Raw genomic sequence first — 18,267 nt, forward strand, 5'->3', positions numbered from 1 at the left:
AAGGGTTGTGAACTCTCAACAGAGGAACCTGCTCTTGACCCGTTGTGGTTTTGGACCTGATATTCAGTCTATATTTATTTGGAGTATAATTGGAAAGCATTACATCTTTCACCTGAGTATTGAAAAGCTGCATGATAATGTGTGTTCGTGCCACCGTTCTTGAGGTGATGCAAATGCTGTAATCTGAACTGTATACACAACAAAGACACTGTATGTCATGAAACAGAAGAGTGAGTGACAACGATGTAACCTGGAATAGAACAGGACAGGTTGGACCTATATAAAGTCTGGAAGGACTTGGCTTGGTATCGGGGGGTGGGGTGATGGGGTGGCAGGTTCAGGTCCCGAATGGACCAGGCAAGAGTGGATTGGTAGCTGGAGAGGTGCCTAGATGCATGCATGCATGCATGTAAAGCAAGAACAAGTGCAATATAAATAACATTATTTTCCCCACGTGACAAATTAAGTTATAAAATGTAACTAATAATAATAATAACACGGCAGAAATGTTGGACAATTCAAATTATGGACATACTGTAAATGATGCGGCTGTCATAGGTCTACATTATTTTGTCCTGATTTATGATTTAAAAATAAATAATCTTCACTCACTGATCATGAAATGTTTGAAAAAATAAGTTCCTTAAGAAGTTGAAAGAATTATTATTCATTCCGCCATTTCTTTACCATACTATTATTAACTGTACCAAAAATATATGCATACATCAGGACTAATAACATGCCACATTCAAGGCAAAGTATAGTTCAAACTAGAACTTGATTTGTTCCCCTAATTTCTCCTGAAATCTCTAGTGATGTGTGTTATTAAACTGTATATGTGAAGATGCAATTTATAATTAATGTGAGCAAGGATCTAATTCTCACTGAATAACAAATTGGAGTCGAAAAAGAACAGCGTAAATTCATTTCTTTATTCAGAAATTAATTTTGTCCCTTTCAGGCAATTAAAAATATAAGACTCTTTTTTACTGCTTTTTCTCACATTGGTATTTCACAGACGTTGAAATATTCCTCCATAAATAAAGTACAAAATACATTTTTTTTTCTTTTAAACACAAATAAATATCATAATAAATATATTAGTTTAAGTTAAACAACAAGGCAACCGATGACCAAAAGGAATACTGCAGTCCCTGAACCAGATTGTCAAAGAAACAGGGGACATTAAAAAGATGGGGTGCAATTTAAGCTAGCGAAGACAACATAATGTTTTCCAGAATGAAAGTGTGTCAGGATACAGAGATTCATATCTAAACTCACTGACCATCATTTTTTTCTGTTGGCACACTTTGATCTTTCAGTATTTTGCCCCTTTTACATGCTCGCACCCCAGGTCTCAGGAATATTACATGGTTACACACATACACACATACACACACACACACACACACACACACACACACACACACACACACACACACAGAGCAGAGGGAAGTATGAAGCCTTGGTTGAATGCTACTGGGAGACTAGACCGTTTCTCCCATTTGGATTAGCTGTAAAGTGCATATCACAGATAAAATGGCATCAATGACACATGTCAGGTCTCACTGATTAGGGCTACTGAATCAAACACACTGTTCGTGGCACCAAGAGTAAATGGCCTATGAGGCAAGGAGAATCTTAAAGACACAGGAATGAATTATTATCGCTAAAGATAAGCCATTTTGATCACTACAGATTAACAGTAAGGACAAACCAGGCTATTAACTGGTACTGGCAAGGCCTGCAAAAGAGTTAATTTCTATGGAAGACCACATACAAAGGTCTAATAGGTTACACAATATTTTTAAGTATAAAAATAGAGTCTGATAACATTTTGGATTTTAAATCATCTCCTTATGTAGTTTTTTTTTCCAAGACGAGTTCCATTTTACGAACATAAATTAAGAACTTTAAGTGTTGTTGTGTCAAAGGTTGACTTGTCCTGATCAGTCCTGGTTCTGAACAGAAGTTCAGACAAACAGACACAGTTAGCGAGGTGTCAGTTCTCTTCCGTTCCTTCCCTTTCGATCCGTTTAGTCGGACAGGGACAGACGTTCGAACACAGTGAGCCTCTTGGTGGCTGCGTCGAATGTTGGAGACTCGGTTCCACTGGAGCCTCCGCTGCTGCTGCTGTAGCTGTCCTCCAGGGAGTCCTCAGAGGAGAACCGCTGGAGTCCAGCAGGCTTCACAAATCCTCTGTGGCCTCCAGGACCAGGAAATGGCACGCTGCTGTCTTGGTGGTGCCCGTCATTCACGCTGGCGACTCTGCCGTTGTGGCTGTTAAAGTTATTTCCGTGGCCACACACGCAGTGTGAAGCCTTTGGCTCCAGGAGGAGAGGAATATTGTGGATGTCTCCGGTGCTGGCACGGGTCTGATGGTTGTCAAAATGGAATGCTGCTGCCTCTCGCTGCAGGGAGTCACCGAACACTGGGGAGAGGAGATCAGCAGGGGGGGGGGAAACGGAGTGGGCACGGCTGAAGCCCAGGTTGGGGTCATTGAAGGATGAAGGGAATGATGGAGGAGGTGAGCAGCGTGAAGAGCCCAGAAACCCACCGAAGCTGACACTCTGGCGTAGCTGGTGGCGTGGATTCTGACCACTGGTGGTTGTGGGAATGTGTTGCTGCTGATCCCGGAATTTGGCAGTTGATAATGGACTTCCGCTGTTTTTGTCCTCGTGGATGAAGTGGCAGCGTGAGCCATAGGGGCAGTAGCCAAAGTTGTAGAAGGTTCTGCAGGGCTCGGTCTTGTACTTGGGGTGGCGGAACAGTCCACGGAGCTCCTCCTCGCCATGGGCAAACTGGCACTTAGTGCCATACTTGCAGCTGCCGGTCTCCTGGAAGCCACGGCACAGCTCTGTCTTGTAACGATTAGGGGCCACCACTGGTTGGACCTGGGGTGGGAGGGTAGATGAGGGAGGGAAGCCAGGTGGTGGAGCCACAGTAGTGGTAGAGGGAAATACCTCCAGGTTCTTCAGCTGTCCGAAGGAGGAGAGCAAGCTGCTGCTGGACTCGGTGAGGCTCATGGAGCGGTCGGGCCTGAAGGGGAGCGGTTTAGATTTTGAGACGGGGCCCTGGCTCCAGATGTTGGATGACCAGAAATGGCTGCCGTTGTCGGCATTGTTGACATGCTCGGTGCTCAAGCTGTGGCTCGAGGGGGAAGGAGGGGAGGGGGAAGAGAAGAAGGAGGCTGACCTGTTCAGCCTACTCTGCCCCGGGCCTTTGAGTTGAGACGGTTTAGGGAGAAAGGCTTCTTCCAGGGCCAGGTTCATAAAGTTCTGTTACAGAAGGTTGACATAGTTAATATACAGGCTTTGATGCAACTCATTTCAAAGCAAAATACTTATATTAAATATTCATAATGTTTATCCTTTAAACCTACTTTCTACAATAAATCTATTTTAAAGTCTGTGTTGTATTCAGCAAAAATACAAGTTGTTATAGAATCGATTTATATGTGAGATATTTTAGTTTTTTATAAAGAAAGAAAAGAGCCAAAAATGCCAAAACAAAGTCATAAAGAAGGTAATTATTACAAAAAAGAAACCTGTACAGTACTACACTTTTTAATCTCCCGTTTACATGCAATCCCCAAATATAAATTAAATGTAGATAATTGCAGTTTTTCAATTTCTATTCTGATTGTGGAAGTCTATAAACGAAGAAACAAACTGTCTGCCTTATCTCATTAACTCTTCAAACTAAATAAATGCTCTGTGACTAAACTCGGACTCAAAAGCAATTCACTGTCAAATCAGTGATTCACAGAGGTAGAAAATGACAAACAAGTGCTTTGGGAGAGGAGCGACAGAGCGGTCCCATTCCAACATTATGAGCCTTTTTTTCTTTCGCCAAAACAAAATGAAAAAATCCTCCACTTCAACTCACCTTCGTGAAGATGTTGTCAAGCATTTCGGACATGCTGTATCCCTTTGGCCAAAAGAAGAAGATTTAGCTCTGATCCACGGTTGACTGTTCGATACCTGTGTCCAGACTTAAGTCAAGTTAGTTAGATCTGTGCTCCGCTTCCCCTGGCTTTTATCTGCCTTCACTCCTCCCCCAGAGTTTAGTAGGAGTTCCCACTTGCTATGTTCCCGGATGACACTCCCTCCACCTCAAGTTTCATAGTGAGCTCAGAGAAGGGCGGGTAGTAAAACAACAACAACACAAAAAAAAAGAAAGAAACTGTGTATTTTTAGTTAGCTCGAGTGACTTATTTACATCGCTCTCAAGAGGCCGACAGCACACACGTGTGTTTCTTGTCTTTATTCGTATTCTGTACATGTTCATTCAGAGGTTTTCTGCAGGGAGTGATATATCACTCCAAGTCTGAGACATTTCTCAGCATGTGAAGCACCCAGAAGTGTGGTGACAAATGAGTCTTGTTTGTTTAGACCTACAAGCTGATCCTTTTCATCCCACAAGTAGAGATGAGCTTTCCTGTAACAAACGCCCGAAACCCGTACTCGGGCATAATTACAGTATATACATACTATGACTAATGGTAGGTTTTCAGGAAGTGCAATACATCTTACTGTAAGGTTTCTGAGAGTTTTAACCCACAGAGAGGAGAGAATATATCACTGAACCTTATTGTTTACCAGAATTCACACAGCTACGTTTTCTTTGGTTTCTGTTGATATTTCAATGGGGCTCCAATAATCCACCAACGCACTGAAAGAGTTGTTGGAACAATACCAATTGGAATATTGATTAGTACAAGGCAGAAACCTTTGGGCTGGAAACAAGATAGAAGTGAGTAAAAATAAATAAAGTAATCTAGATGGAATTAACATGAACACTGGACTCTCATCTGCTTTACAGAATTACATACTTTTATGCACAACACTGTTCTTCTAGTTGTACAATATTAATATTTTACATTATTACAATTAACCATACCGAGCACATTTAAAAAAAAAAAAATGTTTCAATTTTTTTATTCAAGATGCAATTAAAGATTTTATGACAAGAGGATTCCCTTTGTTTTCCTTCTTATTGGAATTCAGAGCAGCGTGGCAGCTGCTCTCCCCACGAGAACGTATTACTGTAACATAATGAGTGTTATGTGACCCTGTGTTGTTTTGTAGTGTCCGACTGTATACACACTCACCAAAGAAGAAGAAGAAGAAGAAGAAGAAGAAGAAGAACTGAATAAATTATCTGACAGACATTTTTGCTGATATCTGCAAATCGAGAGACTATTTTCTGCACTGCTGCTGCATGTGTCACCCACTCCCATGAGTCATATTTAGTCCTGGCAATGACTGCGCTTACGTTCTAATACATGTTGTGCAAGTGTAGAAAAGTCACTGCAATATTAATTGCTTAATGATCACGCATTACGGCCAACAATGTAGTATTTTGGTATATTGTTAAAGCCATGACATCAGAGGGATATTTGCCTGCCTATTTTTTTAACTGACAGTAGTTTAAAGTAGTTTAATACTAAAAATAACAACGCCACAAAAGGGGCCGTGATCAAAACCATGATATATATAAAAAGAATGTTAATGATAACGTCTGTGAATAATTCAGTGCCTCTTAAATCATTTTAAATACAGTTATGTTAACAGACTCTGTCTCAACTTCCCCATACTCTTTTATTTGAGTGTAATTCATTTACCAAAAAAGTGATCAACAAAAAGTATCCACAGATATCACACAACTCTACTGGGCGATAAAGTATAACATTAAGTAAAACAACTTATTAAATATTGTACTGTGTAACTTCCTACTTCAAGCCGTGAGGCATGAGACAACCATAGTTTCACTACAGTTTACCGACAGAAGCTATACATGTTCTCCCTGTACTTTCTGAAGTGTATCCCCACATTTGGATCGGTGTCATCAGAGCCTTCAGTTTTTTTACATTTAAATACCCATTTCTTTTTACTATTTGTCACAATTGTGTTAGTTTCTGAAACAATATTTGTAAGGGTTTAAAAAAAATTGTATGTGATTGTATTGTAACAATAACTCTTTAAATGATGCCATATTGTGATTTTCTTAAGATATTCTTAAAAATAGCAGAAACCTTCAGTGAGATTTACTCACCGTCATGACAGCTCACAGCCGTTTGACGCAGACAGGTGGACAGACGGACAGGCCAACTGAGGCCGAGCAGGCCTCTCATATTCAGCTATTAATAACTGCATTGAGATATATCACTTACCTAAATATAAATCTGACAGCATTTGGAAAGTATGTTATAAGGTTGAATAAATGGCGTGACATTATTTCCCCTGTCGTTCCCATTTTTCCCTGTGCTTTCTTCAGACTTCTTCTCACCAGAGGGCCAGTGTGTTGGCACAGAGGTAAGGCGAGCAAGTGGCTGAAATGACATGTGTTTGTATGTATTTCTGTATCTGCATCTGTGTGTGTGATGTGGATTCCTCGTTCTTTTTGTTTCTGTTCTGTCTCTTGTCTTGGTTGCACGGAAAGTCACTCTGACAGGGAGGGGCCCTCACTCACTCACACATGTACACGCTCAAACTTAAAGGAGCATTCCTGCTGGCGTTTTATTTTTTTAATCTTTTTTTTCTCCCTTGGTGACTAAGTGAGCGGGAACTCAATGCCAGGTTTTCCACTGGGATTTTTCTTAAGTGACATGCCAGCGTTCATGTAGCTTTCCAACAGGTTTGGACTTGATCGCACACAGCTGCGTCAGACATGTTATAAAAGAGATGTGGCTGTGGGAACATTTGTAATATTAGAAAAAAGGAGGCAATAGGTTGCAAAGCTGTGACGAATCCAGAGAACAACATTTTTTTAAACCCCCACATGAACAAAACCTGTACAATTTGTATTAAGCTTTGGTGTTTAAATGTAATATAGTATTTTTTAATGGGAAATATATGTGTTATTAGAGTATTTTGTCATGTTTCGGGAGGGCAAAGCATAGGGAGACCAGTCCTCAGCTGGGATTGCCCTTAATAGAAACCATTCACTATGCTTGATTTAATTTTCCAACACAAGTTCCCTCTCATCACATGAGCCTTAATATGACAATCTTGTTATTCCATAGCATACAATTGACACATTTGTCTCGCTGTGACCTCTTCCAATGGAATGAAATGGGTGTTTTCTTCAATGTCTGTGGCGTGGAACCTAAAAGAAAAGAAAATAATTATATTGCAAAAAGAAAAAGCTGGATGTCCTCTCGTTGTGCTAAAAAGTAGCCTGCACATAACAGAACCGATATGTCTTCATAGTAACTATAAAACATTAAACATGAAGAGTAAACAAAGCTGCTCGTACAGATAATACTCCACATCCCTATAGTGTGCGTGCACTGCGTCATGTACTGCAACTGTGTAGTGTCACTAAGCTGTATAGGTGGATCATTAACTCGGCCCATGTTTATCCTTATCAACCATAATAGCATCTGCTTTTACATGTAACTCTGTCAGGAGACTAGATTAGTGGTTAAAAACCTTTAGAAAGTTAGACGCCGTTTGACTTTATTCTACAATATTATAGGTGGGTTCAACTATGTTGGGTGCTAATGTTAAGAATAACTCCAGAACTACCATTAGGAGCTGAGGAGCAATTGTCTTAACTGTGCTGTTATATCTTGATCCCTGTCCCTATTCCTAGACAACTAGTGCTCGTATGTCCCAATAGGAAGGAAATAGAAAGGGACTTTTCCAAGTCTGACTTGCCCTGGATGGCCGTGAACTGCCAAGTCATCAAAGGGTTGCTATGGTTTCTGTTATGCTGAAACTGAATTGATGCTGATGGCAATGATGATGGTGGTTATTCTAGTGTTAAATATTTTGTTATCTAAAAATTAAATGAAACCGTTCTCTTTAGTTTCTATTGCTTTTCTATTTTTCATTTCCTGTATGTACCAGGCCCAGTTCTACCTAAAGCCCCTCACAGATACGTTTGCCTGTGCCTCTAATAAGTGATACTTTGCAAATATTTAACCCTGCCCTCCATAACATCGCTATGGTGACATGCCAAACATTGCACACATAAGCAGGCATGGGTTCAACAGTTACTTAGCAACAGCTGTGGAGTAGGTTTGCGGAGCTAACCGAGCTGCCCGTGCCTCTGAATTTAAAAGCAGGTGATGCATCGGGATAAGGGAGAAAGATGGAAGGAGAGGAGTGAAGGGAGCATGAGGAGGGAGGCGAGAAAGTGAGTCAGTGGCTTAAGTTGGTCCGGAGCCCATGTTGACATTATGGCCGGGGAAAGTACCTGCCTTTCCAAATAAATGCAGTATATTTGGAGAAGTAGGTACACAGTGTCTCCGTCTTTATCTCGGATATGTTATGCAACAGATAAGGGGGATCTGTGTTGGATAATTTGAGAGGGACCATGGACTTTGGAAATCATGCACTGAACACACACCACACCACAATGCTCTGTGATCGTGCAAACACACACGTTACTGCGAGGGTCATTTGACTTAACAGAACTAGTCCTCATTCAGAGAACAGGCAAAGAACAAACAACTCAGAGGACACGGATTTAAGTCGGCGTAAACAGCGTTGCAGTCGAGGTGCCGCAGCTACGGTCCACACGGATTAAAGGACAAACCAGGAAAAAGCTATACAAAGTGTAGCAGGGTGCTGGAGACTTTGAGAAGTCCTCCCATGTTGTAACAACCGCCTGTCTCCATGTTTATATCAGTCCATGTGCAGAGTAAAGTACGAGCGCCATTACCAGTGATCTGGCAGGTGAAAATAGACGATGACGAGGTTTCTGTGTATGTGTCAGCATGCAGCAGCGACACAGACACACACTAATCAGTCATTAAGCAATCCGAGTCTGGTGTTTTCCTTTCTCGAGCGTGTCGTTCTGAACCGTATTTCCTGAACTCAAACATTTGACCAAACATATTTGCTGGTCTCCGTTCTCCTTCTCAGCACATGTGTCTCAGTTGGTTTCTGTTGTGTTCTTTTCAAGTGTTGTTCTCTCAAAGTCAAATCATGTTAATCATCAATAATTCTGATCAATTCTGTCTGAGAAAATGTGGGCATATGAAACCAGCAATGTCATAGTTGATAGATTACATTGATTACACCACAAAAAATCGACGATACCTTATTTTTCTCAGGTTGTATTAGTTTTTTTTCCAGGATTTCACAGAGAAAAGCTGTGACTGTTGCATTGCAGCATAACACAATTATTTAATGAGTGAACAATGAATAAACAAGCATGAACTTTTCCCATTGTCAGAGGTCACACTGAGAGCATCTTTTCTGAGGAGTTTGGACTGAACTGAGAGGGTTAAAGATGTACACGGCCCAAAGGTGTGTGTGTGGCACACAGCAGCCTGACACTGGACTGGTTTGACTTGTTTCCGCAGGGTTTTGGCTCGAGGCGTGATGCAGCTTAACACTCGAAGCAATAGTAAGAACACACACACACACACACACACACACACACACACACACGCACAACTTTTTAGTCCAGAAATCTGGGGGGGGGGGCAACCTATTCAGAATGACCTCTGAAAAAAGGACGAGTTGGGCCTCACATTTTGTTAACATAATATAATAAAGATTTGTCATACATTGTATATTGTTTACAAGGCTCATCGGTAATGAGGACATAGCTTTTCCTGCTTCTATTAGTGTAGATTAGTGTGGTTTTGGAGGAATTTCTGCTGTGGGCCAAACTCTGCCAAAAGACAGATGTTCAAATAGAAATGACGATAATAAAGTTGCTGTTTTGCCTCAGGGGAGTCAGAGGTGGTGGATTCTTGTAACGGAGTGAAATCGTCTGTGTGTGTGTGCGCGTGTGTGTGTGTCCATTCCAAAAGGGTGTTTTCTCCACAGAGTTATACATTTCTCATCCACATCCCAAACAAATTTCTCAGTGGGAAGTTTTCCCCCCTTAGGAACAACAGGCACTTCTCACACCAGCTTTAACCCACAATCCTTCGCACTCACCATGAAGGATTGTGGCACAAAACAAACTGGAATCTGTGGTGGAATTGATCTGATCTTCTTATACATTTCTTATACGGTTTTCACTTGTTCAGTCATACAAATGCAGGTGAAAGTTAAAGATGGCTCCTAATTCAGCTTTACGTGTCCAGTCACGGGGATGCATCCGCCATTTGGCAATACATCCTTACTGTATTTCCTTACTTTACCTGTAGAAAGAAAGAAAAGAGGAGCGGCTGATGAGATTCAACTTCTTGTGAAAGAGAACATGATCTGGGTTGTGTTGCAAGATGAAGCCTCTAGAGCAGTTGTGCAACAAGTCATAATTACAGCATTTAAAATGATCTTTGTCTTTGCACAACATGTACAATTGGGTATGCTAGTACTTGTGTTTTGATTTAGTCAGCTGGGGTCGATTGGTTTCAATGTAGTTAAATTATTAGTTTTGGGGATGATTGGATAAATAAGGAGGTGGGTACATAAAAAAATAATATTTCCTATTGTCGTCAAAATTGTGTTCACTTTGAGTTTGAAGTCACTAATGCACCCTTTGAGGTCTGTGCCTGACTTCTGAGAGGATTTGATTCCTACGAGTACACCATCTTGTTTCCATCCCTGTGCATTTGTCTGTAAAAAACAATAATAGTCACAAAGATCCATCATCGAGTCGGACTTTCTCCTGGTTAGTATCTTTCAAATACTGAGATATCCTTTGTAAACCTCAGCCTCTTGGCACAGTTAATGCTTAATCAGCAAGTTGGCGACCCAACCATGTGTGCGTGTGCGTGCGCTGCAGGTTCTCTCTCAGTTCAAGGTCACCACTGTGTGCTGTCAGGCGATATCAGTATCCGTCGCTACATGATGACTCACTCGGTGTGGAGGTGTTTTCCCACTGCGCTGGCTGATCTGCTGGGATTCTACCACGAATGGAGCAGGCTGGCACCATGGCTGCAGTCCAGGTTTCATCCAGCGTCCTCTGGGCACCACGTTAAGTTGCAAGAACCCAGCAGATGTTTTTGAGGTTTTGTTTTTGGTACTATTTAATCATGGTGTTCTTTTGCCAAAGCTGGAAGGACATGGCCAGATTTCAGTGCTTGTTGAAAAACAAGGACCCATCCACCAGGGAAAAAAGAAAGTGGGTATTGACTCTGAGGGTTTGATTGAAGTTCAATAACATACATTAATTTACTTCCACATGATCGGTCTGTGAACAGATCAGGCTATCCGTCTGCGTTACCATATTTACCAGAAATCTTTCTTGTTATTTCTGACCACTGGATCAACCAATCTGTTTTGCTTGAATAAATGAAAAAAAGATTCCCACGTAATTCATTGCAACATTGGGAGGTTGGGGGGGGCTGAGTTTGAGGGAGAGGGCAGGCCTTCAGTCCCGAGGTCACATCCTGCCTCGGAGCATTGCACTCTCCTTTTCTACGTTTCGCACTAGCTTCGTAGCGCAGCATTCCGGCCCGCTCTTAGTGCCACATGTGTAAAGTATAATGCCTATGGAGGACAGGTTGACTGCTGGAAGTCAAAGACGTTGTATTGAAGTTTATGTTCCACTTGTTCAACTATTGTTTGATTAAATGGCTGGTAAACATTTTTGCAGAGGATTTGAGTTTTTCTTTTTCTTTTTGTATTCAATTATTTTCATTTTGGTGCTGGTGATTCCTTTCATGCAGATAATCCCCGACAAACGTTTTGCCAGAGAAAGCAAAACTGACTTAATTAGAAGTTAAGGAACAAAAGTACCGGGAAGTCAGGAAGTACTCGTGATTTTGACTGGCTGATGAATTGCTTTCTGTAGCACATTGTATGGTCAGAAAAGGAAGAGTGTGGTGGATGCAGTAGTTGTACACTGTGTTTGTTTGTGTTATGCCAGGAAAGACATCCTTCCAGGAAATCACTCAAACTTGCATATCTCCTTACACAAACATTTCAGTATTGAGCAACATTGTCTTTTTAAAATATACAAGTAGAATAGACACAGCTGTACATTTCAGTTTCTAACTGTTCTTGTAGTTTTTTTCTTTGTCAATCCTCCAGCATTTTACTTTGTTTTCCCTCAGGTATTCTCTGAAGTTGTACTATTTCTCAAAACGTCTGTCTTTTCCCCCTCCTCCATTTCCCTTCCAACTTTTCGAGCACCAGCGCTCTTCCTTCTCATACGGAAACGGGGCCAGTTTGAAGAGAGGCAGAAGAATGAGGGGGGAGGGATAGACGGGAAGCCGCAGTCGGAAAATGAAACAAATGAAACAAAATGTTCTAAACTGCAGGCTGAAGCAATTGCCAGAAAATGAGCTCAGGCTCAGAGCAAAATGACCCCTAAAGTTTATAAACTGCCTAGATGATGAGGATAAACATTCCTAAAAAACAAAAGACAATTTCAATTATATATCAGCAGAGCAATAATTGGGATATTATAGAGGGGGATTGTTAAGTTTTAGAAACATGTTTTAATGAATTGTCTCATAAATGGTTACATTTGATACTCTTTGCAGCATAAACACCCACTTGGGAGTAAGCTTCCATTACAACTATAGTTTTCTGACTGCGAGAGCTCACAATGTTGTTGCATTGAATATAAGGTAAATCAAATGTGAAATTAACTTGAATGAGAAATGCATCATATTGAAAATAATCTACAGCAATGATGACATATAATTATATTCCCTTTGTGTTCCCTCAGTAAAGTAACATGTCTGTTTAATATGTATGTACATATATATATATGTGTGTGTGTGTGTGTGTATATACAGTATATGTTTATATATTTGCTGCTGGACGGCTAAAGAAGAATAGGGCCCTTGTTTTTTAGGTTTGTCTTGTTCCTCTGGTTTTTGATTGGTGAAATTTAAGATAGCAGATGGCTTACAGGTTGAAGTGTCTGACTCACAGCACCTGTCAGAGAAAAGATAAGGCTTTAGGAAGCCATCCAGGAGCCCCAAGTGAGATAAGAACTTTACTCAATTTCATTTAAAAGGTACTTTAAAAGGACTTTTCTGTTATATTCATTTTAGTTGCTTAGAATAAACACTCACTGAAAACTATAATAGAGCATGTTTATTATAGAACAGGAATCTGAGCCACCTTAACAAGAGGTGTACCACAAAGCAAGTTGGACAGAGCCCCGCATTCTTTGCTTTAGTCGTCTGTGTTTTTTATGGCCCAAAAGAGGCGCATTGAGGCGCATCTTTTGACTCCTCAAAATGGACCTATCGTGCGCTACCTACTTCCCTCTGTAAAGGATATATACAAAAAAATATTGCAACAAAAAGCAATTATGTTGCAATAAGGCATTAAAGCAATGCAGGCAGAACATAATATTTTTATATATTTATTTTACCACTCCATGCCGACAATTTATTTCTTAAGGTCTTTTAAAGACCAGGAGCGTGAGAACTAAAGAGCACAAAATTGAGAAATAGTCACCTGCAAATGTTACATGTTGAGGGCTTTTATTGTGAAAGTTAAGAACTAAAGATTGAATCTGGTCTGCGCTGCCTTTGGTTCAAAGGTTGGTACGGACCTAGGAGACACTGTTGTTTCATAAGTATACTCAATTTGTTCCACACAACTTGATTGGTTGATGCCTTGTGGGGGGAATAAATGTGTTGTTTTTTCACAGCGTAAATTCGTGACCTGTAAATTAATTGCACGAAAATACGCCCCGTTATTGAAATTAAATGTGTGTTGTTGTTGTTTTTTTATCCTGTTGATGTGGACGGACGATCATGGCGCCACATAATGGGACCATTTAAGTGGCGCTCCCACCCGGCCGCACAACCCTCTGCTTATTGCCTGTACGTCTGATTTGTGGTGAATGCATACAATACATAATACACTTTAAACTTGATTGAACATTGGTTATAATAAATATCACTAGACTCATCATTTTTCTAATTGGTGTTGGATTAAAGCATTGAAACATCATCTAAAGTGGTAGCATCGAATAAAGATCACACTAATTAATAATATAGTGAACTATATGCTAGCTGCAGTTTTATGGGAGCTTCTTCTAGATACAGCGTGGACAAACAACCTAGCAAATGCATTAAAACTATAGTCCTGCTCAGATCTTTTTTGTTGTTGTTTATAATTTAGTGACCATATAATTAATGTAACCATGCAAGCAAAAATATTTCAATATGACCTCAGGAGTCGTTGTCATATTGTTTCATCAACAGTGATATGAATATTTGGAGTTCAACAACCACCGTCCTCTACGTCATGCAGTCTGCCTCTTTGATGTTGTTCCACTATCATCTCTTATCCCTGCGGCGTGCCAGACTCTGGTGATAACGGCCCTGTGTCTCTAACTCCTATTCACAAGTATTAGCCGTATACCTTTCTATCTGTATGTCGAGGAAATATTCCACTTTTCCCTCCAACTTACTGTTTCTTTAAAAGGAAAAGTATGTTCCTGGCTGCACTGCAGGAACAACACACACATAACGAGGGAGAAATCCGAACGAGGGAGTTTCACAGATGTGTCTTGGCTATTACGCACTAACTGAAAAAGAGTTTGCATTTCTTGTCCAGTTGGGCCTCTTGGTGTTTCTATTTCAGAGCTCACACATGCTCTACAGCTGGTCGACAGACTAGTGATTCTTCACCCACGTTGATTACTTTTTATTCTTCCTTTTTTATTTTGAATTTCGTCATCTGAGTTCAATTTTGTTGACTTAATAGTCATTAGTTAACTGTTAAGACCGGGTCAGATTGTTCAGTATCCATTTTCAAGTTTCTTAGCTCTGGAAATCATTGTCAAGATTATAAAGATTAATAACTTAACCAGTTTACATCTTTACAAGACAGTATCATTTGGCATCGATCATGACACTGACTCGTACATTTTACATTTATGACGGGTGAAAGTCCAGGTGAGTTTATGGGAACAGGGTGAACTTGACTGTGACCTCAGATGCTGAACCCGTCGAGGACACGAGTTGTGACGACGGGAAAAATGTTGGGAAAGTTATGATTGTTTTGCAGTGGCTTTGGTAAAAATATGAAGCAAAAAGGCTTATTGCTGAGCATGTAAAGTTAATTCAGAGAAATATTTGCACCAGTTGGATCTGATTTAACTTTAGTTTCATTTTAAAATGTTGTGTTTTTACATGTGATTTAAAAAAAAAGAAAGTTGGATCTATCGTACGTCTATTCTAAAAGAGGCTCATTTTGGTATCCATGCTTTTTACGTTCTAGTATTATGACAAAAATCAAATGTGAATAGGAGGTCTCAGCCTACCACAGAAATAATACAGAGAAAGACTGAAAGTCCTCTGTCCAGTCCCTCAGCTCTCTTCTTCTCTCTCACATACACTTTGTATTTCCCACTACACCACTATTGACATACACACACACACAGGTACACGCACACACTCACACTCACACACACACACATTCAACTGGTACTCACTCCTCATATTTGAAAGGCTCTCTTGTGTAGTGTGTGAAACGCTATGAAGGTGTAAAGATGTAATGTTGAGGTGCGCGTGCGTGTGTGTTTTTCCACATAGATCGTAAAAACACAAGATCATGTTCATATGTCACATTCCAGATCCTCTTTGCAAATCATAATTGAGGAAAACACACATTAAGGGGTGGTTAGTGTGCACCAACTTTTATGGAGACGGCTGTCCCTCAAAAACGTCACAGAAGTCATATTCAAATGACATCAAACACAGTCACACTTACAGCAAAGCTGGAGCATATAGATTTATATCTGTGTTACTTTGATGAATGCAAATACCTTTAATGGTCCTGCAAATGATGGATAAATACAGCCCACACATCAACTTGGTCTTAGTCTTGTGTTAACAGGGCTTACATGTGGCTCACTAACACTGGCACTCATTGTAGACTAGCTGAACAGTAATTACAACACTCATTATTGTTCTTTATAGCCCAATATATTGTCCATGCTGGTGTCATTATTATATTAGGAAGGAGCCAGTGTGATATCAGGCGTTACTGCTAATGCTAGTCTGTTTCTTTAGTATCAGCCTGGATAACTATATTTGTTGTGGCCTTAAAGGTGGAGTCAGTGATTCTGGAGAAAGATTGTTGATCTTTGAACTCCGCACCCAGACGAATAACCCCCTCCAGATTTACCACTTTATTTGTTTCACATTTTTAGAGCGAGGGATGTTTATTCCTTTGTTTTTAGCGCACGCACAGAACATGGACTGTGAGGAAATAATCACTGAAGCAGGACAACATATGGATATGAATAGAATAACTGATGACACCTTTTAAGTTCAAAGGCTGTAATGTGAATCACAATGCCTAATGTTTCAAGAGCAAACATACTTCCTCCATATTTGTTGTGATTTTATTCCCCTATGAATTCAAACGATGTGAATGTTGTAAAGAAACACAGATCAGGTTATTCAAGTCACACCTTTCAGGTGACCTCGACAGTGCACTCTTTGACTTCATCATTTCCTCATCACAAGGGAACTAGATGCTCTGTCATCTTATTGCTGTTTGTTTGTGTGGAAAGTTACAGATTTCAGACTTTTAGACACATACATACGCTGAGGCATGCATTTCTTTCTTCTTAAGAGCTTTAGGGTTTCTTTGTCCTTTGGTCTTGTGGCTTTTGTTAAGGATCTCTAATAATTGTGCAGGAAAACTGCATTTGTTGAGAAAAGGGGAGTAAAATGTGTCTGTCAATCCAACCAAGCAAACATGTTTTTATTAATAGTCTTGGGACCTTCCTCTTTTCTCTGTTGTCTTTCACAAAAAAGACATCAACAACAGCGCCAGCACGGTCTTTGTTGCTAACTGGGTCAAAATGCTGTGACTTCAACACCTACATACATGCTGTCATTTACACAAAAACTGCTACACACACACACACACACACAGTGGTACAAAGAAGAAACCTGAAATTCCTCATGTTTACAGTGATTATTGATCTGTGGCATGGAGAGTTGAAGAATGAACATACAGAATAATGAAGACAGTATAACAACAGTGTACAGAAGAAAATATAGGTATTAGAGAAAGCAGCATGAATCAAATAATTGCCTGACATTCAAATGTTTTACTAATTAATTGATAAACCTTTGTGTGTGTGTGTGTGTATGCGACTGTGGGTGGGTAGTTGTGTGTGTGTGTGTGTGTGTGTGTGTGTGTGTGACTGGGTGTGGTGGGTAAGTGTGCATACTTGTGTGTATGTGATGCCTGGAGACAAGTTCCAGGGTGTGGCCGAGCATTGCTTAAGTTTGAGGAAGGCGAGGTCTCGTGACATCAGCAGGTGAAACCTGTTTTCAGTTTGTGGCAGGAAATTATGCTGGCGCACCGGTGTGTGTGTGTGTGTGTGTGTGTGCATGTGGGTACATTGAGAAAACAATCCTTTCATCTCAATGCTCGCTCGTGACTTAAAGGTACACAAAATGTGTTTCTTGATGCAGTACGCCGTTGATAAGGTGGAACTTCCCGTTCACAGACTGCAGCAGGATAGAGTGCTTTGACTGGCAGTTAAAGTAGTAGTTGGGCAAACCACAATATATATAATGAACTGAGTCATTGACTTGTTTGAATGACAGACAACACACAAACACAGGACTATGCTGTGAGTGCAGAAGAGGTCTAGACTAAAAGAGGTAGAGAGATGAAAACACACATGTTTGGTGAGTCAGTGAGGAATGTGCGATGGCGGTTGGTGCGGGGCTGAGTGCACAGCGTGAGGGCAGCAGCTGGGACCCTTCATGCTGGAGCTTGACGAGCTTAAAGGAATGCACTATTTCTCAGAGCTGTCTGTCGGAAGGTCAATCTTGAACTTATCTGATTATGTGGAGCCGTAATGCATTCGAAGGCACCTGGTATTTCCAGGAAATAGTCATTTGTCAACTTGCGCAGATTTGTTTTTTACATTCCAACAATATTCAGTACAGATTGCAGAGGGATTGAGGAAGCATTCATATTCTTTACTTGAGTAAAAGTAGCAAGACAATAATGTGAAGTTACAAGTAAAAATCCTATTAAAAGTACAGATAATCATACTTAAAGGAACAGTGTGAAGCGGTTATAGGGATCTACTGGCGGAGATGGAATATACTATTACGTTTGTATTCTTTTATATATAATTACCTGAAAATAGGAATTGTTGTGTTTTTTTTTGTTAAATTAGAATGAGCCGTTTATATCTACATACGTGCAGCTCCTCTTCTCGAAGTCGTCCGTCATGTTTCAATGGTTCCTCAGAACCAACACACCAAACACAGGCTCTAGAAAGGGCCTGTCACATTTTAATGTTGGCTATTGTAGTTCTCCGACATACTTGGCACACGACATAAAGTAACAACATTTTCAATTAAATTCAGTTTATTTTGTATAGCCCAATATCTCAAAT

At 40.4% G+C, this 18,267-nt stretch overlaps 1 protein-coding gene across 2 annotated transcripts; it reads right to left on the reverse strand.

Moving 5' to 3' along the window:
* Positions 1–1,008: 1,008 nt before the first annotated feature.
* On the reverse strand, positions 1,009–4,035 carry zgc:162730 (uncharacterized protein LOC564559 homolog). 2 transcript variants are annotated; one of them, XM_034548425.1, is made up of 3 exons: positions 3,889–4,035; positions 3,196–3,278; positions 1,009–3,039 (listed from the first exon to the last, which is right to left on the reverse strand). In XM_034548425.1, the coding sequence occupies exons 1-3, from the start codon at positions 3,919–3,921 to the stop codon at positions 2,037–2,039; spliced, it is 1,119 nt and encodes a 372-aa protein (XP_034404316.1). In that variant the 5' UTR covers positions 3,922–4,035; the 3' UTR covers positions 1,009–2,036. The 2 variants fall into 2 exon arrangements, with proteins under 2 accessions (XP_034404316.1, XP_034404315.1); XM_034548424.1 differs by having other exon boundaries at positions 1,009–3,278; positions 3,889–4,032.
* Positions 4,036–18,267: the final 14,232 nt, after the last annotated feature.

Source organism: Cyclopterus lumpus, chromosome 13 (genome assembly GCF_009769545.1).
Source record: "Cyclopterus lumpus isolate fCycLum1 chromosome 13, fCycLum1.pri, whole genome shotgun sequence".
Classification (NCBI taxonomy): Eukaryota; Metazoa; Chordata; class Actinopteri; order Perciformes; family Cyclopteridae; genus Cyclopterus; species Cyclopterus lumpus.

What these genes read in the sequence shown, in the direction of transcription:
- zgc:162730 (XM_034548424.1), bottom strand. Translation starts at nt 3,921, where the DNA reads ATGTCCGAAATGCTTGACAACATCTTCACGAAG. An exon ending in TTGACAACATCTTCACGAAG is followed by an intron (nt 3,279 to 3,888) that starts GTGAGTTGAAGT and finishes CTTCTGTAACAG; the next exon opens with AACTTTATGAACCTGGCCCT.